This window comes from Notolepis coatsorum (assembly GCF_963971535.1).
Source record: "Notolepis coatsorum genome assembly, chromosome: 8".
In the NCBI taxonomy this organism is placed as follows: domain Eukaryota; kingdom Metazoa; phylum Chordata; class Actinopteri; order Aulopiformes; family Paralepididae; genus Notolepis; species Notolepis coatsorum.
In genome coordinates this window covers 149694911-149722656 of record NC_140172.1, presented here as the reverse complement: position 1 = coordinate 149722656, position 27746 = coordinate 149694911, and the positions used below count along the sequence as shown (strand labels likewise).

Here is a 27746-nt window from a genome sequence, read left to right as displayed (position 1 = left end):
AAAACTTGGCATGCATCACTGTCACGAAAGGGGCTAGGTCCATATATGTACTGTACTTAATTATTCTTTTGTAAACGATGAAAAAGAACTCCTGCACAACGTTTCGTTCTGTCCTTCATCTTGTAATTCAATACATATTTCAGCAGGAAGCTAGACGGCGTGCAGTTCTTTTCAAGTTCAGGGTATCTGCCGGTTTCAACAAGTTACATTTAACACTTAAGATGTTTTTAATACCGCTTATAGCTAAATATAATACCAAGTTCACGACCATACTAGCAACAAGCTCCAACAAAAAACAATGACTTGAATACAAAAACATTTTATATAATTTAATCTCCGACAGCTGAGCTGTCCCCAACCCCCCCATAATGTAATACCTGTGCAAATAAAATTGAAGACTTTTTAATACCTTTTAAAAGGAACAAGCCAACTTTTTGGGAAATTAGCTTATTTGCCATCTACCCTGGAGTTAGTCAAGCAGATACAATTTTCTTCTCTGTGCATGCATTAGGCTTAAGGAACAGCCACACCGTTAGCCTAGCTTAGCTTCATTCACTGGAAGTAGGTGTGCCAGTGTAGCCTAGTTCCCAACAGTGATGAAATACACTCCAAATACAACTCCAAAACGTTCCTGTAAACATGTTGTGACCGGTGTATTTACCACATGGAGAAATATATATTCTTTTTTACATTTTCGTTTTCTAAGCAGATATATACTCTGACGTTTTTTTTGAAAAACCACTGCTACCTTCACCTCAAAAACAACGGCTTTTGAGGTGATGATGGCAGCAGTGGTTGTGCAAAAAATAGTTCAGAGTATATATCTGCTTAGAAAACGAAAATGTCAAAAAAAATTATTTTATTTCTCCACGTGGTAAATACACAGGTCACAACATGTTTACAGGAACGTTTTGGAGTTGTATTTGGAGTGTATTTCGTGACTGTTGGGAACTAGGCTACACTGGCACACCTCCAGTGAATGATGCTAAGCTAGGCAAATGGTGCGGCTGTTCCCTAAGCCTAATGCATGCACAGAGAGGAAAAGGGTATGTATCTGCTTGTCTAACTCCAGGGTAGATGGCAAATAAGCTAATTTCCCAAAAAGTTGGCGTGTTCCTTTAAGGCTTTAAAGTATTAAATTCATAATTCTCAATTTAAGACTTTAATACCTTGCAGATACCCTGAATATAATAATATTTTTTGTGGAAAAACAACTGGAGGAAGGAAAGTGTGCACATCCCATTTCATAATTACAGGAAACAAAGTTGTTGCGACTTGTGACATATCCTCAAAGTTACAAATACAAAATCTATTTACTGGGAAATTAAATCAAGGAAATTAAAATGAAATCACCACTGCAAATTTAAAAAAATGCATGATTTCTTTATTAAAATTGCATGCAAATGCCGTTATTCCCTGACATCAGGCCATTGAGTGAAGTGGAGGTAGAGGGAGAAGAAATTAAATCTGGGTCCATATTCTGTGAAATGTAAGGCAGAGAATAGATGAGGACCAGTGATCTAGGGCCACGAAGACAAGTGTTCCCGGTGCCTCCCCCCCCCCCCCCCCGGATCAGCACTCCTACCCTGGGAACCTTGGTGAAGGTTGGCCCCCGGATGGCTCAAGTCAAGAGACGCACAGAGACAGAGAGAGCTAAGAGTTGGACAGACGGAGGGTTATTAAGAGTCTCTAGTCCTGAGGCGCTGCCAGCGCGGCGTCTAGTCCTGCGGAGCCGCCAGTGCGGCGTCCAGCGCGTCCTGAGCCTGTTGTATCTGCAGCTGAAGCCTCTGCTTCATGGCCTCGTTCTGGGCCTTCCTCAGCATGTCCTGCATGTCCCTGATGGCGGCGCGGTAGCCGGGCGCGTTGTGGAACACGCGGACGGCCCGGTCGCCGCTGCACACCAGGAAGCGCCCGTTGACGTCGAAGCGCAGGTCGGTGATCGCCACGCCGTGCACGCCGTGGAGCTCCTCCTCCAGCAGCCCGCTGCCGGCGCTGTACATGGCCACGTTGCAGCCCGTGCTGATGGCGACCACGCGGCCGTCGGGGGACATGGCCGCCAGGCTGCCCTCGGCCGACTCGCAGGGGACCGTCTTCAGCAGGTAGGGGTCCTGCTGCTTCTTGTACTCCACGTTCGTGTCCCACAGACGCCACGTCCCGTCTTTAGATACCGTCACCATTCTGGAGGGGTAAAATGGTAAATGGTGCATGTTACGGACGGTGTCCTTATGTGTATATATATGGGGGTTATGTATGTTATCTGTTGTGCGTGTGTGTATATAGGCATGTTTTGGTTGTTCTGTTTTTGTCTCCCTCCTGTGTAACATATCCCATTCTCAGGCGTCTCCCAGTTACAGCAGCAGAAGCAGCAGCAGCAGCTGAGGCTCATCAGACTAATTAACCTCCACATCCCTTCATATACCCCAATTGTGTGCAGTGTTGGTTAGCTCTTTTGGCTCAGTGTGGTGGTGGGTGTCTCTCTGTGTTTGGTGATAATTCTGTGTATGCCTGCATGGACCAAACCCTGTGTGGGGTATATATGCTGTTGGCCCTGTCTTGCCATTTACCACTGTATGTGGGGTATGTATATTTGAGCTAGGTAATGCTCTATTTGCTCTAATGTTTGGTGTGTGAGCTAGGTAATGCTCTAGTGATAATTCTGTGTGTGCCTGAGCTAGGTAATGCTCTAGTGATAATTCTGTGTGTGCCTGAGCTAGGTAATGCTCTAGTGATAATTCTGTGTGTGCCTGAGCTAGGTAATGCTCTAGTGATAATTCTGTGTGTGCCTGAGCTAGGTAATGCTCTAGTGATAATTCTGTGTGTGCCTGCGTGGACCAAACCCTGTGTGGGGTATATATATGCTGTTGGCCCTGTCTTGCCATTTACCACTGTATGTGGGGTATGTATATTTGAGCTAGGTAATGCTCTATTTGCTTTAATGTTTGGTGTGTGAGCTAGGTAATGCTCTAATTGCTCTCATTGTTTGGTGTGGGTGTTTCTTAGAGATGTCCAGGTAGAGATGTCCAGGTAGAGGTACATTTGGTAGAGCTGGCGAAAGCTCTGGTTCACTCTGTGTTTTGGTGTGTTCTTTGTTGTACATTTCTGTTAACCCATAACCTGTTTGTGTATTTGTTTATTCCTTGTGTCACCCAGCCTATGGTGATTGCTTTGCTTTGTATTTTTTTTTTTTTTGGTCTTTTTCCCGCTCCATTTTTCCTCCGATTTTCTCCCATCCCAATGTTAGTCGTATGCCAATTCCCAGTCCCTTCCTGATCGCTGCGCACTTACCCCCCACAGTCAGATCATCTGGGAGAGTGGAGGCTACCACGTGCTTCCTCCGACACACGTCCAGCCAATCACCGCTTCTTTTCACCTGGCAGCGCGGATTCTCATTGAGAGGGCGTAGCGTGTGGGAGGACCACACTATCCCCCTCACGTCCAATCCGCGCTTAGCAGGCGCCCCGACCGAACTGTAGGAGTCGCTGTTTACAACGACCCGGACCCACCCCGCCAGCTTCTCCCACCCTCTGATACAGCCAATTGTATCAGTGCAGACGGCCAGCCAAGCTGGTGACAACCCCGGAGCTGTGAGCTGGATTCGAACAGGCGAATCGAGCTCACAGCTCCGGGGCTGGTGACGAACGCAATCTCCGCTCGGCCACCTAACCGCCCTGCTTTGCTTTGTATTAACCTTTTGTTTCGCACACAGGGACATTGAGGGCAGGAAGATACCCTGGGTCTACATTTTGCATCACGTAGGTGACCAACTGTTAAAGACACCAGCTTTAGAGTGAGCACCACCACCTGTACTTTGGGGCGTTCGCGCCTGTAAGGGGGGGTGGGCTTTTGTTTGTTTTTGATATTTGATTTGGTGCTCACTGGTAGGTCCTCCGTGCTCTCTGTGTTGCCGAGTTTTGAATATTGTGAAATAAATATTATTATTTTGCAAATTGTCTCATGTGTTTTGTGTCACTGCACCCTCACCTATCCTGTCTGTGGCCTAGTGTTGTGTCTCCCTACGGGGGTACTTAACAGTGCATTTATATAACAGCTTTTATCCAAAGCGCTTTAAAATTTGTTCCTCACATTTGACCCGTTCACTCACACATTCACACACCGACGGCGGAGGCGACCACGCAAGGTGCCAACCTGCTCATCGGGAGCCGTTTGGGGTTAAGTGTTATGCTCAAGGACACTTCGACACGCTGCCCGGGAGATTCTAGCTACACTATGTATGCATATTTATATATTATTTATTGTTCTATGTCTGCCCATTGCGAACACAGGAGCTCTCTAACCCCTGTCCCTGTCTCTCTGGTACCGCCCCGTTGGGCCTGTCAAGGTGGTGTGATCTTCCCTGCGCCGTCCTTGATGTGGCCAACAGCGTCGACGGCAGCGGCTATTCTTCATCAAACCAGTTCTGACTACCACAGGCGCCATGGATCCACTGTACATCGCCCTCAGTTTTCCTATGCTTTTTCGTATATACTTAGATACTATTGTTATTGTTACCATGTATGTATATATGCCGGTATATAGGCCGGTTCTGCTGCCAGAGTTATCACTGTCTCAACTCGGGACATGAGAACTAGAGACTATCTTGGTTCCATCTTGATTCTTTGCACTAGAGACTCATAACATTGTGTTTGTACTTTTTATATTACTATTTTATATTTATATTACTTTATTTATTACTTTTTATAGTACATTATTATTATATTTTATATTACTATATTGTACTGTACTGTGAATCTATGCACCCCCCCCCCCCCCCCATGCTGCTCCGACACCTGAATTTCCCCTAGGGGATCAATAAAGGATTATCTTATCTTATCTTATATGCGTTTCATTACATGTATATATACACATTCATACAAATTATTTGCCTGTTCTATTCTCCATCCATCATCCATTGCAACACTATATCATCACCGACATCCAGTTGGGCGATCCCCTTTGAACCTCCCATCTGAGGTTTCTCTCCTCCACGCCGCCTGTGGTGCTCCCCCCCCCCCCCCCCCTATTGCTAGGTTATTAGTGAGTCGTTCCTTATCTTCATTGGGGAAAGTCCGGGAGTGTCGCATATTTGGATTTTATGGTGGTTTCTGTTTTTGATCTTTTGTGATGTTTTTTCTCGACTTGTACAAGAAGACTTGTACAGCCCATGGGGGCTATTCCGTGTGATCTCAGGCTATACACATTTGATTTGAAGACCCATCTCCTCTACACCGTCTTCCCTTAGCCCCATCCATCCTTGTGTGTCTGTTGCCCTCGTCTGTTTGTCTCACTGCACCGCCCCTTAGTTCTAGTTATATAAATCCAATTTATTATTATTATGAATGAATAAATAAATAAATAGACTACTAAAGAGGCTGGCCAGTAACCGAAAGGTTGTTGGTTCGATCCCCGCCACGAACAGGAGGGTGTATTCCAGCTGGTGACTGACGGGTGGCTGGTATTACATCTACGGTGCCCACCATCCTGCCTAAGTGCCCTTGAGCACTGAACCCCAAAACTAATCCAGGGGCGTGGCGCTGTGGGCGACCCTGCGCTCTAACCTCTCTGATGAAATGCATGCATGTGGGGGACTGTGTGTATGTGTAACTAGGAGGGATATGAGGACTGTGTGTGTGTGCAACTAGGAGGGATATGAGGAGTGTGTGTGTGTGTGTGTGTGTGTGTGTGTGTGTGTGTGTGTGTGTGTGTGTGTGTGTGTGTGTGTGTGTGAGACTAGGAGGGATATGAGGAGTGTGTATGGACTATGTGTAACTAGGAGGGATATGAGCACTGTGTGTATGTGTAACTAGGAGGGATATGAGCACTGTGTGTACGTGTAACTAGGATGGATATGAGCACTGTGTGTATGTGTAACTAGGAGGGATATGAGGACTGTGTGTATCTAGGAGGGATATGAGGACGGTGTGTTTCTAGGAGGGATATGAGGACGGTGTGTATGTGTAACTAGGAGGGATATGAGGACTGTGTGTATCTAGGAGGAATATGAGGACTGTGTGCATGTGTAACTAGGAGGGATATGAGGACTGTGTGTATCTAGGAGGGATATGAGGACGGTGTGTATGTGTAACTAGGAGGGATATGAGCACTGTGTGTATGTGTAACTAGGAGGGATATGAGGACTGTGTGTATGTGTAACTAGGAGGGATATGATGACTGTGTGTATGTGTAACTAGGAGGGATATGAGGACTGTGTGTATCTAGGAGGGATATGAGGACTGTGTGTATCTAGGAGGAATATGAGGACTGTGTGCATGTGTAACTAGGAGGGATATGAGGACGGTGTGTATCTAGGAGGGATATGAGGACTGTGTGCATGTGTAACTAGGAGGGATATGAGGACTGTGTGTATCTAGGAGGGATATGAGGACGGTGTGTATGTGTAACTAGGAGGGATATGAGCACTGTGTGTATGTGTAACTAGGAGGGATATGAGGACTGTGTGTATCTAGGAGGGATATGAGGACTGTGTGTATGTGTAACTAGGAGGGATATGAGGACTGTGTGTATGTGTAACTAGGAGGGATATGAGGACTGTGTGTATGTGTAACTAGGAGGGATATGAGGACGGTGTGTATGTGTAACTAGGAGGGATATGAGGACGGTGTGTATGTGTAACTAGGAGGGATATGAGAACGGTGTGTATGTGTAACTAGGAGGGATATGAGGACTGTGTGTATGTGAGGGATATGTGAAAATACAAATATTTTTAAATTGCGTTGTGTACATTGACAATAAAGTAATCGTTCTCTTCTAAATGAACAGTGACACTTCCACATGTCCCTACTATTTAGTTAGTATGACATATTTGATGCCCTTTCTGTAACCGTGAGATCTCTGTAGATAAGAACAGAGCCTGGCCCTGCTCAATGTGTTCAGGCTGAACAGTGTTCCACATTATTAACACGCTGATGGAGAGGCACAAAAAACACAGGTATTTGTTCATTTTTAAACACCCTTATTGGTAAGCTACCTTGTTATACTACATCATTATTGGAATGAAATACCTATGGAACCCATTCTAGTGACTGGCTGGTCCTTAAGGTCCCTTGAGTTTGCTCAGAACAGGGTCAATCTGAACTTTGCTATGATGCCTCTAATGGAATGAACTCCCCAACAGTCCTTAAAGCTTGAGATTCTCCCCCCCTGTTGCAGAGTTTAAAACCTTGATCTCCAACCTTTGTCAATCACGATGTACGTGTTTTAATTGATTGTTATCCTTACTTGATTGTATATGCCGTGTGATTTTTTTATTTTTATTTAGCTCAACTCTGTATGTGTATGCTTAATTCTGTATGTACCCTCGACGAGACTAAATGAGAGAAACCTCAGTTGCCTTTCGAGTTGAAATAAAGGTTTGAAATGAAACGAGGCGTCTCTCACCTGTGCGAGTCGTTGGAGAAGGCGAAGCAGTGAACTCCGGCCGTGTGTCCCTTCAGGTCGAAGGCTCGCGTCACCTCTTTAAACTCTCCCCCCTTCCCGAAGCACACCTCCCACACCTTCACGTCAGGAGTGAAGCCACAGGAGGCGACGAACCTGCGACAAGGAAAGGACGCTTCAGACATCTTTCACCGTTGGGACCCCAGGAAGACTAGCCTGTCGCTTGTTGTGTTGGCTAATGGGGATCCACAATAAACAATGAACTTGAATTTCCCTGTGTACCGTAATTCACTACCTAAAAATACACTATATTAATATATTATTAACTTGAGTATCTTCTATTATATCATTATATATATATATTTTTTTTTTATATATACTTTTGCCTTTCCATCTTTTTCTCCCATCCAATTTTCATTTTTTGTACCATTTGTTTTTTTGGCATTTTACTGCAGTGCAACCCGGGACGTCCGTGTTGCACTGCAGCGCCGCTACGTGGGCCCCCATCCCATCTCCAATTTAGTCGGTATGCCAATTCCCTTCCCTTCCCGCACATTGCCCTTCTGTCGGTCTGGGGAGGGTGTAGACTCTGTGTAGCCTCATGTGGAGTCTCCACTCCAGCCACTACTTTTCACCTGACAGCGAGGACTTTCACTGGGAGAGCGTAACGTACTAACGCGTGCAAAGGGTTGCACTATTTCCCCCAGATACCCTCCCTACTGAACAGGTGCCCTGACCAACCAGTAGGAGTCGCTGTTTGCAACGACCAGGACTCATACACCACCGGCTTCCCACCTGCCAACACTTTGTGGGGACGACTGACCGCTGGATTCGATCAAAGAGTCTCTGCGGTGGTAGGCGAGTGCTTAGACCTCTACACTACCGAGTCGCCCATTATAATATAATATATTGTTTATATAATTTAATCTTATTACCATTAGGGCTGTACCGAATGTCATTTTTTTTTTTTTTTTTTACATTCAAAGTTTCTATTGACGTTTTCAAATAAAGCTTTGAATGTCTGTCATCATATTTTATGACGTAATCATAAAATAATATATATATATATACTGTATATATCCTCAAACAAAATCCTCAATTTGAATAAAGTGATTCATCTGATTAAATTAGTATTTTTTTATTTTATTAAATCAACTTTCTTTAATGAATATAACTTGTCAGTTTCGTCAACATAAATAATCCAATAAGGGCACGGTTGGTACGAAAGTGATGGTGACGTCTTGATGGAGCGCCGAGCGCCAAGCGGATGGAGATAAACATCATTTATGATAAATGTTTATTTCAATTTTTATGACGAGTAATATACTATAATAGTATAATATTAGTGTAGCCTAGGGCTGTCCCCGAATAAGGATATGGATGGTCAACTATGATTGGCCAAAATTTGCCGTTAGTCGACTATTGGTCGACTAAAAAAATAATATATATATATACACACACACACACACACAGGTATATAATTTATTTAAATCTTTTTATATATATATATATATATTTTTTTTTTGTATCATTCCATTTGGGCTGTGGGGGGTGCTTAATGTCTGAAGGAGTCGACTGAAGGCTTCTTGTCCTCTGCAAAAGCATGCAATTAGTCCACTGATGGATACATCTTGATATTTGTCTAGTCTAGTGTGTTCATTAGATGGGTGAAATCCTCTTTCAGTGCCTGTTTTCGTAGGCAGTTAGCCTCTGGTATGCGTGCCATTAGCGTTAGCCACGCTTCTAGGCCTCTTTTCTTTTGGAAAGAATGATAAAAAAAAATATATATATATATATATATTATATATTTTTTTTATTATTTTTATTATTATATTCGACTAAGAGGTTGGCTGGTCGACTACGGCTCCTTTCGACCGATTAGTCGACTAATCGACTAATAGGGGTCAGCCCTAGTGTAGCCTAATCGTTATCTGCAACTGTGAAGAAGAACACCATTGGTTTAAACAGAATGAATAGACTGTCGAATGTTGATTTAGAATTTGAACGTCAACGTTATGAATGAAGCTAATCGGCACAGCCCTAATTACCATTATTATTATTATTTGCTTATATTATTATATACTGCCTATACCTCCCCTACCTCATCCCCCATGCTGCTGCTATGATGCCTGAATTCGGTACGCCCAAAACGAAGAGGTTTGCTTTCGAGTATGAAATGCTCCGACAGTGGCCCCATTAACTTTTCATAGGTTCTGTGGCAAATTAAAGAGGAGCTGGGTATCCAGTATGAAGCATGAATTGCAGTATGATGAAGTGCTTCCGACAGTGGCCCCATTAACTTTTCATAGGTTCTGTGGTAAATTAAAGAGGAGATGGGTATCCAGTATGAAACAAGAGTATCAATTGTGCTGAGAAGGATTATATTCAAGTGTATTGTCATTATACAGCACAAGTACAGTACAACCAGGACTCTACCTTTCAACATCATCGATGAGTAGGAAATAGTGCCCAGAATTCTGACCCTTTAAAAAGGTCTATTCTGAAGCTAAAGATTCATATTTATGAGAAACAATGATTGTGAAAAGTTAAAAGGTCAAAAGAAGTGGCTGGAGACTCCACATGTATCGGAGGAGGAGACATGTGGTAGTCTACACCAGGGCTTTTCAACTGGCGGCCCGCGGGCCAGATCCGGCCCGCGGGATGATTCTGACCGGCCCGCCAAAGATTACATGATAAGAAAAAGAAAAAGAAAAAAGAAATATTTTTTTAAATTTTTTTTTAACTTTTTTCTTTTCAAGTCAACGTTCACACGCACAATTGAGCCAAAAGTCACTCAATTAATGACAGATTTCCTTGATAAATTGAGGGAAAACTTTGCAAGTCGATTTGATGAATTTGACATGTCCAGAGAATTGATGCATTTTGTGAGCAACCCATTTGCCAATGTAGCTGCTATTTCCACAAAAGGACAAGAGTTCCTTGCATCACTTTACATTAATGAAGGTCTCCTGCTACTTGAAATAATTGAGCAAGCATCATCTGTTCTGAAGCAGGCACTTGAGAATGAATCCACCACAACATTTTGGATAAAGTGTATTCATGTCAACACATTCCCCAAAATAAAAACGCTGGCAATATCTGTGCTAACAATGTTTGGCTCAACATACACCTGTGAATCCAGTTTCTCTCACATGAATGCCATTAAAACAAGCAACCGTGCCTCCTTGACAAATGAGCATTTGCATCACTGTTTGCGGGTAGCCCTCTCTTCCTATGAACCCTCTTTCTCTGCCATTGCCCAGTCAAAGAAGTGCAATCGCTCTCATTAGATGTGTGTATGTAGGCTAGGCCTGTCTGCCCCCCACCCCCCTGATGTTTGAGAGTTAAGAGTGGACAATAAGTGCTAATAAGATGCTGTGATTTGCTGTTGTTGCACAGACATGAAACACTTTTTCATAAGCTCAGCTGCACTATAAATGTGTTTTTTTGTTCAAGTGTTGATGTTAGAATGTTCAGATGCACATCATGCACGTGTTTGTTTTTTATTTTATATTTATATTGAAATGTTGAAGAGGAGATGTTGCAGTTGTTGCAGTCATAAATGAAGCACTTTTTGCAGGAGATGTTGCAGATGTGGCACATAAATGAAGCACTTTTTTTGAAAAGTATACTACTTTTGCAATGTAGTTAAATAAAAGTTGTGAAAATGTGGTTGCGTGTTGTGTCAAGTGTACATATATTCATAGCACGGGGAGGCGCCGTGGCAGTCCGGCCCCTGGCCCCTTGGGTTTCTGACAATGTGGCCCCCTGAACAATTTAGTTGAATAGCCCTGGTCTACACCCTCCCCAGACCGACAGAGGAGACATGTGGTAGTCTACACCCTCCCCAGGCCGACAGAGGAGGCATGTGGTGGCATGTGGTAGTGTATACCCTCCCCAGACCGACAGAGGAGACATGTGGTAGTCTACACCCTCCCCAGACCGACAGAGGAGACATGTGGTAGTCTACACCCTCCCCAGGCCGACAGAGGAGGCATGTGGTAGTGTATACCCTCCCCAGACCGACAGAGGAGACATGTGGTAGTCTACACCCTCCCCAGACCGATAGAGGAGACATGTGGTAGTCTACACCCTCCCCAGGCCGACAGAGGAGGCATGTGGTGGCATGTGGTAGTGTATACCCTCCCCAGACCGACAGAGGAGACATGTGGTAGTCTACACCCTCCCCAGACCGACAGAGGAGACATGTGGTAGTCTACACCCTCCCCAGGCCGACAGAGGAGGCATGTGGTAGTGTATACCCTCCCCAGACCGACAGAGGAGACATGTGGTAGTCTACACCCTCCCCAGACCGATAGAGGAGACATGTGGTAGTCTACACCCTCCCCAGACCGACAGAGGAGGCATGTGGTAGTGTATAGCCTCCCCAGACCGACAGAGGAGACATGTGGTAGTCTACACCCTCCCCAGACCGACAGAGGAGACATGTGGTAGTCTACACCCTCCCCAGACCGACAGAGGAGACATGTGGTAGTCTACACCCTCCCCAGACCGACAGAGGAGGCATGTGGTAGTGTATAGCCTCCACAGACCGACAGAGGAGACATGTGGTAGTCTACACCCTCCCCAGACCGACAGAAGAGACATGCGGTAGTCTACACCCTCCCCAGACCAACAGAGGGTAGCGTAACTACCAGGACCGCGACACACAGAGAATTGGCATAATGACTTTCGGTTAGGGTACCTTGTTCAGTTAGCGTGCCTTGTGTATAGCGTTTACTTTTACTCTTACTCATATATATATATATTCAGATTCAAATTCTTTATTAAAAAGTATTGCCTATATTTATGTCTTTCTACTATTACAGTGGACATACCTGCATGCACCCCGCCCCATGATGCCGAATTTCCCCAAGGGGATCAATAAAGGAATATCTCATCTTATCTTACTTGTGGGGAGAGGTTGGACTGACCTGCCACACGGAGAGACGGCAGCGTAAGAGTTGGTCATCTGGTTGGTGTTGATGGAGGCCAGAACCTCCCCCTTCAGGTCCCAGATGAGGATGCTGGTGTCAGTGGAGGCGCTCATGATGAACTTGCCTGGAGAGACAGGAAACGTATGGATTAGACATCAAACATCAGGTGACCTTTGACACCCCCCCCCCCCCCCCCCCCCCCCAAAAAGGAAGAAGATAAGAGAAAATAGCTATGAGCAAAGGGAGACAGGCCCTATAAAATGCCAGAAATTGTCAAAAGTTTGGAATAATTTCAAGCTGAAAGAAAAAAAGGAAAACTCTGTACAGTGTGTCTATTGTGAAAATCAAACTAGCACCACAATAGCACTTCATCAACGCTTCAGGATATCAGCAGAAAGCATCCAGTCCACAGAGCGGAGCCGACACAAGGTCACGTTGTCATTAGCATTTAACATGAATCTATAATGTTATGATTGCTAGTTGAAATTATGGCTATTAAAGAATGTATGTTATTGTTAATTATGGCTACATCCTAAAGTGTGCGATTACATTTCATGAATGGATAGTTACGTGGCTGGATTATTTGGAAGAGAGAACGCCAAATGATGAATGGTTTCCTAATCCTGGCTGCCTACGTTATTGTAGAGAAAACGGGTCAGATTAGATATGACATGAATGCCAGTTGTCGGCCTTCCTGTAAAATCAGCTGTTCCAACCTTCACCCTGGGACAGATGTAATCTAATGTTACGTTGAAAAATGTAACAAGTCTGTCATGCATTTATGGCTGCATATCTCTACAGCAGTTACCAAAGTCTGTATCTTTGGCCTAATAATGTCAACAGTTGTTTGGAACAGTAGGAGTGGCAGCGAGTCAGCGACCAGGACTCATGCCCCACTGGTGAACAGAGTCAATCACACACAGAAGATAGTTTCAGCACAAGTCAAAGTGACCCTGAAATGATCTGATATGGCCATAGTTATTTAAGATTCTAACGACCATGCAGAGCAGCAGTTATCTTCAGCCTAATGCATTAATGCCATAATATAACCAACAACCTTGGGGAGGGGGGGTAATACTTTTATTCTGCAATCTGCACCTTTCTAAAAGCTCTGTAGATGTATTCTTTTTTATTATATAATTATTTTTCTTTTCTTTTCAAAAACATTAGCATTTTTGCCAGCTCAATTGTAATGCTAGAGCAAAAACACTGCCATATTCAATATCCAAAGATTAGCAATATTTGTCATGCTAAATCTAAGCTAACTCCATTTTTATTTAGGCTAATGTTAGCAAGTGCAAACCTAGTCATCAACCAGCTAACATTAGTGAACTTAAGTTTAGCAATTATGCGTCTAATTTGTTATTATTAACCTATTAAGCCCTAGCCATATTTTCAAAAAAATTCACCTAAAAGTACATTACAAGTACAAAGGGCAGATGATTTACATGTTTTTTTTGTAAATAGAGTACTGAATTTTGCCATCCGGACACACACAATATGAAATATGAATATAGATATAGAATATCAGACCTATAAATGACCTTATTATGACCAAGTCATACATCTATGGATCGGCCCAAATCTCCTCTTTCCATGAACCGATACCGGTACCTGTGAATCGATACCGGTACCCAATGGTACCTTTTTTCTGTACTTTAGTCTCTAAAAATGTAATCTACCTACCTCAGTTGTGAGAAAAAAAATCAAAACTTCAAATAACGACACTTTCGACCGTTTTTGGCTTGCCATTGCCCCGACTGCTTTGTTGTTGAATCATGTCAAATCCTAGGTAAACGTATATTGTGCGTGTGAACGTTGACGTGAAAAAATTAAAGTAAAAAAATAAAAAGATATATATATATATATATTTTTTTTTACAGTACCGAAATGTGGCACAGACGGATCTCACGTGAATGAATCGTTACTCGGTAGTACCGACGTGATTCGGTAGGTACCTTTAAAAGTACCTAATTCGGTACCCATCCCTACCAATGGCAGAATGAAATCTGGATTTAGTACCACCAGGTACAGGGCAGCAAAGATTGTGAATGAAATCTACTGTAAGTACAGTTACTTTTGTATAATGTCCATAGCGCCGCCATTTTTTTTTACCGGATTGCGACATGCTTTTTTCCTAGACGTTTACAGAAAGGTAAAGAAACAAATACGTTGTATTTCGGCTTCCTGTCCTCCCGTCTAAATCATCAGTTTTCCGATGCAATGCAGAGATTTAAGAAACACTTAAAATAATTTCTAAACAAACGTAGTGCTGAAAATATACACTTTGACTGCCGTTTTGATAGGGTTAGGGTCTTTACTCTTAGTTACATTTGAAAAAGAAACACAACATCAGTTAATATGAAGTGAAATAAATCGTAGCCCGGTACTGGGCCGATCGGGCTCAACCTCACGCCATAAATCCATCTCTACAGACTGTATGAATTAATGTTGCGTTTTTTTCTTCTTCAAATGTAGCTAAGAGTAAAGACCATAACCCTGTCAAAACAGCAGTCAGTCTATATTTTCACTATACAAGTTTTGGAAATGTATTCAGAAACTAGCGAATATCGACGGAAGGAAATGCACGCCGCCATTTTGTTTGTAGTCATATGAGGAGGGGAGACCCAGGGCTTTCAAATGGCATTGGAGTTTCGAAAAACGACACTACCCAGCTCAAGCCAGCTCCTGTCAATCAAATGACTTGTAGATTAACTCTTTATTTATCTTATTTTTCGGGATTATCTACCACAAACCTGAACATTATTGGCATAAATTAGAACAGAAGTTAGTTTGTCTACCTTTCTGTGAACGTCTAACAAAAAACGGCATTGCAATCTGATGAAAAATTGTGGAGAAATCTACATAATAAAAATGTAACTGTACTTACAGTAGATTTCATTCATGTTTCTTGCTGCACGCCTGGTGATACTAAATCCAGATTGAACTCTGCCATTGGAAAGAGGAGATTTGGCCGGATCCATAGATGTGCGATAGATGGATAGATAATAAGGTCATTTATAGGCCTGATATTCTATAATAATATTTCAAATTCCATGTGGCAGAATTCAGTACTGCATCTACAAAACCTTCTGTTTAATCATCTTCCCTTTATTAATTTGCTTAGATTTTTGTACACGTGATCTCAAATAGGTGCTGAACGAGCTCAGTGGCAGTTTTTCATGTCTGGTAATTTTTAGCTAATTTAAATTAAATAAATATAATTTATATTCTCCTTTGGTTCATTACAATTTACTCAAGCCTAGTAACAGACACAATATTTCTGACATATACATTCCCTGAGATCCATAGATGTCCCTAGATACCAAGAACATGCTAATGGGCCTTGTAGAAGTGGAGCAATCTTCCATTTACTTAGGTGTGGTTTTTTAGGTGGATTTTCTGAAAATAGGGCTAGGGCTCAAGAGGTTAAGGGGTTTAAAACAGTACAAACACAAATTATTGTATTTTAGCAAACATTATATCGTCCATCGACCGTCCTGCTCTCTAAATATGGGTATCGGCCATTGAAAACCCCACATCAGTCGACCACTACACTCCTCTTCAGGAACCGTACCCGTCTCGGCGATGCCGATGTTGAGGATGCTGGTCTTGTGTCTCTGAGGGAAGTCTTCAGGAGCAGCTTTGAACGTGAAGGAACCGTCTTCCTTCTTGATCATCTTGAAGATCCTAATGGTGTCTCCATTGGCCAACCAGGTAATAAAAGCCCTGTGTGGAAAGCAGGATTGTTTTATCAACCCTAGGCTCCGCTACCCCCATACTGTATGACTCGTCTGAACCCTGTTGCAGAAACTCTGGACTGATTTTCAGGACTCGTGACTCGACTTGGACACTGATGATTCGGACTTGGACTCGAGCATTGACTGCATTTGGACTTGGAAGGTGCAGACGAGGACTTTGACTTGTTATTTTTTGTAATAGGCCCCAATCAGTTGGCATAAGACATTGATGGCTAGGCTAGTGCATTTGTTTGGCTATTGTGTCACAAAGTACTATAAATAAACTCCCTTTGAAATGGTGACCGCTGTGTCATTTATGTTTAATGGTAGACTTTTATTTTTTTTTGTATGTCAGCTCTTTGACTGCCAGAGTGAAGTGGACTCAACCTTGATGACTCGGACTCGGGTAATGGGGACTCAACTCGGACTCGACTCTTCTTTGGTGTCTGAGGGCGCGTTCACACCTACCCTGTTTGGTCCACTTTAAGTGGACCATGGTCCCTTTAGATCAATAGTCCGTTTCGTTTGTACAGGTGTGAACACAAACCGAACTATTTTGAGGACCAAACAACCGAACCATGGTCCTCTTGAAAAGTTGGGACTCGGTTAGTTTCAAAGTGGACCATGGTGCGTTTGCTGTTGGTGTGAACGCGATCGAACTTTATATAGTACCTAATCTAGAGCAAATGAGTGACAGACGCCTAGTGGCAGCTGGCGCGCGACCCAACTTGACAGCGCCAAGTGACAGCTTGCGCGTGACCCAACTCAAATGAATGACAGGCACGCGGACAGTCTCTCTCTCTCTCCTCTCTAGACTCGCGCCGCGCGCGGACAGTCTCTCTCTTCCTCTCTCTCTCTCTCTCTCTACTCTCTAGTCGACTTGTGCCGTGCTCGTAATCTCTCTCATTGCACTGTCAGCAACTGTTTACGTTTGTGAGTGCTATAGTCCAATAGATGAACGACTTGGCGACTGTATGTCCTTTGTTTACAAATTAGATCCGCACCAAAAAGGGTAGTGTGAACGCAGACCAAAATCAAACAATGTATAATTTCTAGGGCTGACCTTCAAAGCTTTTTTTGGCAATCGAAGCTTCGGGGCCGAGCTTCGATTTTAATTCGAAGCTTTGACATTTTTTTTTATCTTATGTTGTGGGACTTGTACAGCACTTTGGTGAACTTTGTTGTTTTTAAATGTGCTCTATAAATAAAGTGGATTGGATTAATTAATTAAGTAGCCCCTTTCGTGACTGTGACGCAGCCAACAAGGTTTCACTCGGCTGCCCTGCCTGGGTGCAGTGGGGCTGCTCTGACAGCCAACGACATGACATTACATAATTATGTTGCAACCTTCGTCTATCAAGCAAACAATTATATAAATATTTATATGTAGTTGATAGAGACAAAGGCAGAATTCAACTTAATTAAGCACGTTTTATTAATACATATTTTTATATGGGTCGGGACACTTTAAAAAAGCAGCACAATGAACACAAATCTGTCCGACATAAGTCTTAAATAACAAACAGCATTGCTTCGCTTCTTCGTCGACATGTCTGCTGCACATGTCCTTGTTGGTTACTTTCGTTTCATTGGAATGGAGGCGGGAAGGTGCCGCTTACTTTCGTTTCATTGGAATGGAGGCACAAGATTTTGGAGGCATGTATTTAAAGTATTTAAGACAGCCCTTGGTCCACCAGAAAGTCCGGACTATCAGGTGTGAACACGCCCTGACTCGAACACTGGGGACTCGAGACTCGACCTGACACTGTCTCTCTCTCTCTCTAGGTTGAGATTGTTAAACTATTGCAAATATGAATGCAATGTTCGCTACTCATTTCTGGCAAAAAAGCCTCACGATTGATGAGATGGCACGCATCCTTTCATTCATAATGGTGGACACACAGTAGCACTGTAGCCAGTTTGTGCCCGTATGATTTGATCAGTGGGGATGAACTTGTGCAGCTCCAGCCTGCAGGTCCCTGTGCTGCTCAGCATCAAGCAGAGAGGAGAGACAGACATGGGCTACAGCGAGAGAGAGACAGACATGGGCTACAGCGAGAGAGAGGAGAGACAGACATGGGCTACAGCGAGAGGAGAGACAGACATGGGCTACAGCGAGAGAGAGGAGAGACAGACATGGGCTACAGCGAGAGGAGAGACAGACATGGGCTACAGCGAGAGAGAGGAGAGACAGACATGGGCTACAGCGAGAGAGAGGAGAGACAGACATGGGCTACAGCGAGAGAGAGGAGAGACAGACATGGGCTACAGCGAGAGGAGAGACAGACATGGGCTACAGCGAGAGGAGAGACAGACATGGGCTACAGCGAGAGAGAGGAGATACAGACATGGGCTACAGAGAGAGGAGAGGAGAGACAGACATGGGCTACAGCGAGAGAGAGGAGAGACAGACATGGGCTACAGCGAGAGAGAGGAGAGACAGACATGGGCTACAGCGAGAGGAGAGACAGACATGGGCTACAGCGAGAGGAGAGACAGACATGGGCTACAGCGAGAGAGAGGAGAGACAGACATGGGCTACAGCGAGAGGAGAGACAGACATGGGCTACAGCGAGAGGAGAGAGGAGAGACAGACATGAGCTACAGCGAGAGAGAGGAGAGACAGACATGGGCTACAGCGAGAGGAGAGACAGACATGGGCTACAGCGAGAGAGAGGAGAAACAGACGTGGGCTACAGCGAGAGGAGAGACAGACATGGGCTACAGCGAGAGAGAGGAGAGAGGAGAAACAGACATGGGCTACAGCGAGAGGAGAGACAGACATGGGCTACAGCGAGAGGAGAGACAGACATGGGCTACAGCGAGAGAGAGGAGAGACAGACACGGGCTACAGCGAGAGAGAGGAGAGACAGACACGGGCTACAGCGAGAGGAGAGACAGACATGGGCTACAGCGAGAGCAGAGACAGACATGGGCTACAGCGAGAGCAGAGAGGAGATACAGACATGGGCTACAGCGAGAGGAGAGACAGACATGGGCTACAGCGAGAGGAGAGAGGAGAGACAGACATGAGCTACAGCGAGAGGAGAGACAGACATGGGCTACAGCGAGAGAGAGGAGAAACAGACATGGGCTACAGCGAGAGCAGAGAGGAGAGACAGACATGGGCTACAGCGAGAGCAGAGACAGACATGGGCTACAGCGAGAGCAGAGAGGAGATACAGACATGGGCTACAGCGAGAGGAGAGACAGACATGGGCTACAGCGAGAGGAGAGACAGACATGGGCTACAGCGAGAGGAGAGACAGACATGGGCTACAGCGAGAGGAGAGACAGACATGGGCTACAGCGAGAGGAGAGACAGACATGGGCTACAGCGAGAGCAGAGAGGAGAGACAGACATGGGCTACAGCGAGAGAGAGGAGAGACAGACATGGGCTACAGCGAGAGGAGAGACAGACATGGGCTACAGCGAGAGGAGAGACAGACATGGGCTACAGCGAGAGAGAGGAGAGACAGACATGAGCTACAGCGAGAGGAGAGACAGACATGGGCTACAGCGAGAGGAGAGACAGACATGGGCTACAGAGAGAGGAGAGACAGACATGAGCTACAGCGAGAGGAGAGACAGACATGGGCTACAGCGAGAGGAGAGACAGACATGGGCTACAGCGAGAGGAGAGACAGACATGGGCTACAGCGAGAGAGAGGAGAGACAGACATGGATAGTTGATTTAACTTCATTAGCTGAAATCTAAAATCATTAAGTCTGCTACTGCTATACGCCATTCTCCCTTTCTGTGTGCATGTGTGTGTGCGCGCAAGCGCTCATCCCATCTCTGGTCTTTGGAAAAACCAGATGAGGTCAGAGGAGTTTGATAGTATTTACTGAGGATGGCCAATTAATGTTGATATTTAAACTTAAAAAATAATTATACAGAGAGAAGCTTCAGCAAGTACAAAACACTGCTGACCGACAAAAGAGAATCCCTCACCGAGGAAAACACAAAGCGCATAACCATCATGTATCGCAATGGTGATGTCAGCCAGAGATGGGGAGAAGCATGAACATTTAAAGGACATATTTTTTAAAGAAATTACATTTGACTGTTTTTTATTTTTTTTTAACAAATTATTATTTTATATTATTTAATTATTATTTTGTTAATGCACTGCACTGGCAGTTGAACTGCATTGAACTGAATTGGAAAAAAACAACAACTCATAACTGCACTGGCACTGTTTGCAGATGTACTGTTATTAAAGTTAGTTAAAAACATTGTTAAATCCAAAGGTAAAAATATTAAATCAGAGAAATCCAAAAACAGGAACATTTTAAACGGAGAAATCCAAAAACAGGAAAATATCAAAAGGGATTTCATGGGGCGTGTGTGTGCGTGTGTGCGTACCTGGAGTCGGGGCTGAAGCGGACCAGCGTGGCGTGGTCCAGCTCCACGTTGGCCCTCAGACACTTGTGCTCTCGGTCCAGGAAGTCCTTGGTGCTCCAGATCCGGATGGTGCGGTCGTCGGCGCAGGACGCCAGGTACTTCCCGTTGCTGCTGAAGTCCAGACACGTCACGTTACCGCTGTGGCTCTGGTTACATGACACAAATAGAACACGGGCACAGACACACGTCACATCTTGTACTAGGCAGGGGTGGGAGAGGGACACAGGCACAGACACATCTTGTACTAGGCAGGGGTGGGAGAGGGACACGGGCACAGACACACGTCACATCTTGTACTAGGCAGGGGTGGGAGAGGGACACAGGCACAGACACATCTTGTACTAGGCAGGGGTGGGAGAGGGACACGGGCACAGACACACGTCACATCTTGTACTAGGCAGGGGTGGGAGAGGGACACGGGCACAGACACGTCACATCTTGTACTAGGCAGGGGTGGGAGAGGGACACGGGCACAGACACACGTCACATCTTGTACTAGGCAGGGGTGGGAGAGGGACACGGGCACAGACACACGTCACATCTTGTACTAGGCAGGGGTGGGAGAGGGACACGGGCACAGACACACGTCACATCTTGTACTAGGCAGGGGTGGGAGAGGGACACGGGCACAGACACACGTCACATCTTGTACTAGGCAGGGGTGGGAGAGGGACACGGGCACAGACACACGTCACATCTTGTACTAGGCAGGGGTGGGAGAGGGACACGGGCACACGTCACATCTTGTACTAGGCAGGGGTGGGGGAGGGACACGGGCACAGACACACGTCACATCTTGTACTAGGCAGGGGTGGGAGAGGGACACGGGCACACGTCACATCTTGTACTAGGCAGGGGTGGGAGAGGGACACGGGCACAGACACACGTCACATCTTGTACTAGGCAGGGGTGGGAGAGGGACACAGGCACAGACACACGTCACATCTTGTACTAGGCAGGGGTGGAAGAGGGACACAGGCACACATCACATCTTGTACTAGGCAGGGGTGGGAGAGGGACACAGGCACACATCACATCTTGTACTAGGCAGGGGTGGAAGAGGGACACAGTTCCGTTACTTAACAGTGGGCTGTGGACGTCATCAATGGTGACAAAGTACAGCACTGATAGATGATATGAAAGCTAAGCTGTTTTGCCTACTGAGCAAAACACTCAGGCTACGTTTAGACGGAGAGAGTCTGAACAGAAACCGCAAAAGTCGTCTTGCGGTCTCACTTTTAATTTTGCGTTTAGACTAGCGTTTTGGGATGGAATTCTCCGTGCAGACGAGGCTGTAACGACTCCAGACGACTGAGCCCCGCTGTCACACGATTGGCGCATACGTCACATGACGTGCTGTGAAGACCCGCCCTACTCTGCCTCTGATTCGCAGACTGTGGGTGGGGGAATGTGATTGGACCAAAGCAGAGTCACTCACAGACAGTGGGTCCAGTCACGCCGCGGGACAGATTCTTGTGTATTTAAAAGTACTGCCAATGTAGCCTTCAGGTGATCGCCATGGATAGAATCAGACATGCTTTGTTTACGCTTCTAGGCTACTGGCGCATGCCTGTGATGTAAGCAGTACGCGCGACCAGAGCCTTGACAACCCTTTCGTCATAGTTTTATGCGGTTTGACAGTTTAGATGAGCGCAAAGGTTTATCGTTTCTAGGAATTCCACCCTGGAAGGTAGTCTCACTTTTTTGCGGTTTCACCCCGTAAAAACGCAGTTTCCGTATAAACGAAAGGCACATCCGAAAAAATATTTTTGCGGATTCACCTGCTAGCGTTTCCGTCTAAACGGGGCCTCAAACAGTCATTACAATATTCTACCAGACTCATTTCTGGTAAGACTCAATTGTTTCACAATTATTTAATTTTTTTTTTATCCACTTTTTCTCCCATTTTTCTATATTTTCTCCCATCCCAATTTCGTATCATCCAATTCAACCCTCCCCTGTCACGAACGCTGTTTCTTGCCTCCCACAAGCCGGCTGCAATGTGGACTAAGTCATACATAGCACGAGTCCCCTCCGATACTTGAGGTAACAGCAGTCGCATCTTTTCACCTGCGCAGCGCGATCTCTCAGTGGCGAGGAGTAACGCGTGGGAGGCTCACGCTGCCCCCGACACTTCCTGATTCTACTGCGCAGGCGCACCAACCAACCTGTAGGAGTCGCTGTCCACAACGCCCGATCACCACCCATCAGTTTCCCACCCCCTAATACGGCCAATGTGTATTAGTACGGACGACCAGCTAAACTGAAAGCAATGTGGAGAGCTGGGATCGAACCCAGCGTCTCCAGCATTCGAGGCGAGCGCCTTGCCCACTACGCCACGTAGCCGCCCTCAATTATTTAATTTTAAAGGAGACATGTCTTGCTATTCCTTTCACTATTTGGGCAACTTTACACAATTCCTGTGAGTCTATGGAACACATCTGTAAAGTTTTTTTCAAAAAGATTCATTGTTTTGTATTTCTAATCAAGTACTCTAAAGCAGCATTTTTCCACTTCAAGATTTCAAGCTGTTTTGGGCTGGGCTCCGCCCATAAGCGCTTTGAGTGACAGTCACCCACAGTCTGCACTCGCAGACAGAGAGAGATATAGAGATTGAGGGGGATACTAATTAACTACTAATCTATACTAATACTAATTAATCCCACAGGACAATGCATTGGTAACTTGTTTCAAAAGACAATATAATACCCCTGTGAATATTATTGCACGGATCGGAATACGGGCGCGCGTGTGGGATATGCGAGTGGAGAAGCTCCAGCCCCGGTGCGTGCGGTCGGGAGGTTGTGTGTAAATGCCTGTGTGTTTCCCCCGAGAGAAGCTCCTGTCCGTCTCACTCCCTCTCGCTCGTTCTCTGCCTCTCTCTGTCGGCACCCTCTTGAGGAAGTGTCGGTATTTCCACTCGCTCTGCTGTTGAGCGAATGGTTGCACTACAACTACAACCATAGAGGGGGCGTTACTGCAGATCAGTGCCTTATTCACGTCAGCAAAACAGTCAAATCAGAATAGCTTAGTTCACTGGGGGAGGATATTGTCTCAACTGAATTGGAGCAATCCGCCAAAATGAGAATTAGAGACACAGACCCCATTGATACAAACCCCCATTGCTAGGAAACAATGCTAAACACTGGAAAAGGCCATTTATAAGACAGTGGAGTCAAGAGTGGTTCATTTGGAAATGGTTTCAACAAGGTGGATTAAGCACAGGTTTTGAGTATCGTGAAAATATTGTATGGTGGGGCCTCTGGTGCTTCCCACCCCTAGTTGTTAACTCAATAGACGGCAACCACGTGTTTGGCGGACAACCGTTGAACGGCAACCACGTATATACGTTATTAGATCGTTTTTCCTTTTTTCCGATTTTAATATCCTATTCAATGTCAGGGACCCATATGTTGCCGGTAGAAGGCATACTGCAACGCCGAGGGTGCAGTACCGGCCAGATCCTCCCAGGCGTGTAGCTTACCTTCAGAGAGGCTGCCAGACAGTAGAGGTTCATCGTGTAGCTTACCTTCAGAGAGGCTGCCAGACAGTAGAGGTTCAGAGTGTAGCTTACCTTCAGAGAGGCTGCCAGACACTAGTAGAGGTTCAGAGTGTAGCTTACCTTCAGAGAGGCTGCCAGACAGTAGAGGTTCAGAGTATAGCTTACCTTCAGAGAGGCTGCCAGACACTAGTAGAGGTTCAGAGTGTAGCTTACCTTCAGAGAGGCTGCCAGACAGTAGAGGTTCAGAGTGTAGCTTACCTTCAGAGAGGCTGCCAGACAGTAGAGGTTCAGAGTGTAGCTTACCTTCAGAGAGGCTGCCAGACAGTAGAGGTTCAGAGTGTAGCTTACCTTCAGAGAGGCTGCCAGACAGTAGAGGTTCAGAGTGTAGCTTACCTTCAGAGAGGCTGCCAGACAGTAGAGGTTCAGAGTGTAGCTTACCTTCAGAGAGGCTGCCAGACAGTAGAGGTTCAGAGTGTAGCTTACCTTCAGAGAGGCTGCCAGACAGTAGAGGTTCAGAGTGTAGCTTACCTTCAGAGAGGCTGCCAGACAGTAGAGGTTCAGAGTGTAGCTTACCTTCAGAGAGGCTGCCAGACACTAGTAGAGGTTCAGAGTATAGCTTACCTTCAGAGAGGCTGCCAGTAGAGGGTGACTGAAGGTGTGCTGCTGAGGTTTTTCTTTGCGGGTTCGCTGCTTCTCCTGTTTCTGTTTCTTGGAGGCAGCAGTCTTCTGAGACGTCTCTTCAGCTGCAGGAGAACCACAGGCAGCAGGTTACACAACACAACAGGGAGTTCTTGTGTTTGACATACATGGGTCAGACGTGGCCATTAAACAGACATCGGGGGTCTGGCACCACGGAAAATATCGTTTTTTTTATAAACTTTTTTTTATTGACAATCTAATTTGAATGCAATAAAAAAATTTGGAATGAGGTAAGGAGACTGAAAACGTTATATTAGATAAATCAGATGTATATATATTTTTATTGCAGAATCTTTCCATTGGGGATATAATTTGCAGTTGAAAAAAAGGTAATAAATCACAATATATGGTAATATATCATTAGCTCCAGTCCAGATAATAAGCTCCGGACCTGGGGCGACAGGGCATTCGCTGCAGCTACCCCCACCCTCTGGAACTCCCTTCCCAACCATATCAGTCACGCAGACACTTTCATCGTTCAAAGACGCCCTCAAAATCCACCTTTTTACCCTTGCTTTCAACCCATGAACTTTTTGACCAACAACATGAACAACTAATTTTTTTTCTCTACTTAGAACTGTAATGTATTGTATTGTATCGTTTTGTTTTGTTTTGTTAACGCATCTTTGAGCATTTGGAAAAGCTTATTTAATGATAATGATAATACTGATACCCCTCCACTCTACATCTTCTGGCCACCATCAAAGAGAAGCCGGCTATTCTCTGTCCTCTCTCCACAATGGGAGGTGTAGTCTGACATCACTTTGGACCGCCCGCAAGGTCCACCCGTTTAGGGATTTATCATTTGGAAAATGGATTATCGGCTATGGTAACAATTCTGCCTCATGAACATTGGCAAGCTTTCCATTTTTGCACAAAATTAGTTCCCTTCTATCACTAAGATTATTGTTTAAGCATTTTTGGTTGAAATAAAATTTGACGTAATTATTTTACGACTAATTGCAAATATTTTCATGTTGAGCTATAGATTGTGGATGAATACGCACAGAAAGGTACACCATGCAAATGTTCATGCTTTACTTGTTTTAAACGAGACGATTTAGAAATGGGAAAATACATTGCGTCTGCTATAAGCTATTCTCCCTTTCTGTGTGCGTGTGCGTGAGTGTGTGTGTATGTGTGTTTTATGCATATTACTGTCCCATCTCTTGGGTGAGGTCAGGGAGTTTGATAGTATTTACTGAGGATGGCCAGATAATGTTGATATAAACATAACAAAAAAAGATTGGTTGTAGGAACGGTTTGGGAGGGGAGAGGGAGGTAGGGAGGGGTTTAGTTTGTGTGGTCGGTGTTACAACAATAAACGACTAAATGTTCTAAATAATTAACCATGTTGAAATTGAGAAGTTTGGACTACTGAAATTACATTTAGTTACTACAGAGGTAATAAGTACCAAAAAAAGGAAACGTTGGGTACCGTATCGATTCCCAGGTACCCGGGCCGTACCAGTATCGTTTCAAATGTGAACGGTACCAAACCCTACTCCTATATGCGGTTGAGCACTGTAGAGGTCGGGTATACCAGCTAGTCAGTACCATGGTAAGTTATTTACACAGTGGCCAGTACCATGGTACAACTGAAATTATCATCAAACTACCATTTTTGTAAGAGGTTTAGAGAGGTTTCATGGACATTTTATGCATTTTGTTTGTATGTGTTTATAGACGATGGCCTATCAATCTGCGAGTCAGTCAGTAGGCAAACCAGGCAGCCAGTCAGTAGGTAGGCCAGTCTGTCAGTCATTCAGTAAGTAAACCAGTCAATCAGTAGGTAAACCAGTCAGTTATGCAGTCAGTAAGTAAACCGGTCATCCAGTCAATCAGTAGGTAAACCCATCAGTAAGTCATTCATTTATTCAGTAAACCAGTCAGCCAGTCAGTAAGTAAACCAGTCATCCAGTCAGTCAGTCAGTCAGTCAGTAAACCAGTCAGACAGTCATTCATTCAGTAAACCAGTCATTCAGTAGGCAAACCAGTCAGTCACTAGGGAAACCAGCCAGTCAGTAGGTAGGCCAGTCATCCAGTCAGTAAACCAGTCAGTAAGTAAACCAGTCATCCAGTCAGTCAGTCAGTCAGTAAACCAGTCAGTAAGTAAAACAGTCAGTCAGTCAGTCAGTCAGTCAGTCAGTAAAACAGTCAGACAGTTATTCATTCAACAGTAAACCAGTCATTCATCAGCAAACCAGTCAGTCAGTCAGTGGGCTGGTCCCTCTCTGCTCCAGCAATGCTTTGATTGATTGATTGATTGATTGAAAACGTTATTAACAGATTGCAGAATGGGTACAATACAGTACAGCTCAATGCACCGTGGAGAGCCACCTGCCTTCATGTATGAACCCTGGTATGCTAGATAGATAATACGTCTTAAAGTCTGTAGATAGATAGTGATACGGTTCCATATGTTGTGTCAGGCTAACTTGGACCTTGTTACACCTTGTAACATGACCTAACTAAAGACCCTTTGACTGTGGATGTGTCTTCGTGTCATATTCACGAGTAGAGACGTTAAAGTTTAATGGGACTTGTCTTTTTACATTCATCACCAACGTTACACCCCAGCTAGCTAGCTAGCCGCTAGCTAACATTAGATGAGATGAGAGATGACGTTACTCACCGACTGAGTCTGTTGTCTGTTGTTGTTCAATTTGTTCACTAATCATCTCTTTTTGTCTCCCCACTGCGACGGCGACCAGCATGACCAGCGCTCCTATCAGGAGGGTCAAGGCGAAGAGAGCAGCTATCTCCATGTTTGTGCCACGTCGTTTTTTGCACCGCGACCAGAGAGTAACAACACCGGTAACTCTAGAAAACTAGCAACTAGAGCCTCTTCTTCTTCTCCGAGTTTATTGACGGTTTGAAATCCAAGTTTTAACGTTCATACCGCCACCTACTGCTTCCGAGGGTGTATAGGCCATTACCGCCTTATACAAATATTATACTGACACCTGGCGGTCAAATAGAAGAACTACGGGAAATAACCAAATAGAGCAAGTGCCATGCGCGTGATTTCTTTCCGTAGTCTATGTTTGCGAAGACGCTCTCTGAT

General features: G+C 44.9%; 1 protein-coding gene across 1 annotated transcript; it reads right to left on the bottom strand.

The window, feature by feature from the left end:
- Positions 1 to 1014: 1014 nt before the first annotated feature.
- tbl2 (transducin beta like 2) lies at positions 1015 to 27491 on the bottom strand. Its single transcript, XM_084319882.1, has 7 exons — positions 27315 to 27491; positions 24602 to 24723; positions 20440 to 20624; positions 15907 to 16058; positions 12327 to 12453; positions 7396 to 7548; positions 1015 to 2178 (listed from the first exon to the last, which is right to left on the bottom strand). Exons 1-7 carry the CDS (start codon positions 27445 to 27447, stop codon positions 1719 to 1721), a joined length of 1332 nt encoding a protein of 443 aa, XP_084176008.1. The 5' UTR covers positions 27448 to 27491; the 3' UTR covers positions 1015 to 1718.
- Positions 27492 to 27746: the final 255 nt, after the last annotated feature.

Bases quoted from the DNA above. Each gene is read 5' to 3' on its own strand.
- tbl2 (XM_084319882.1), bottom strand. From the start codon at position 27,447: ATGGAGATAGCTGCTCTCTTCGCCTTGACCCTCCTGATAGGAGCGCTG. The intron at 24,724-27,314 runs GTGAGTAACGTC...GTTCTCCTGCAG, and splicing joins ACAGACAACAGACTCAGTCG to CTGAAGAGACGTCTCAGAAG. The intron at 12,454-15,906 runs GTACGGTTCCTG...CTGTCTCTCCAG, and splicing joins CATCGGCATCGCCGAGACGG to GCAAGTTCATCATGAGCGCC.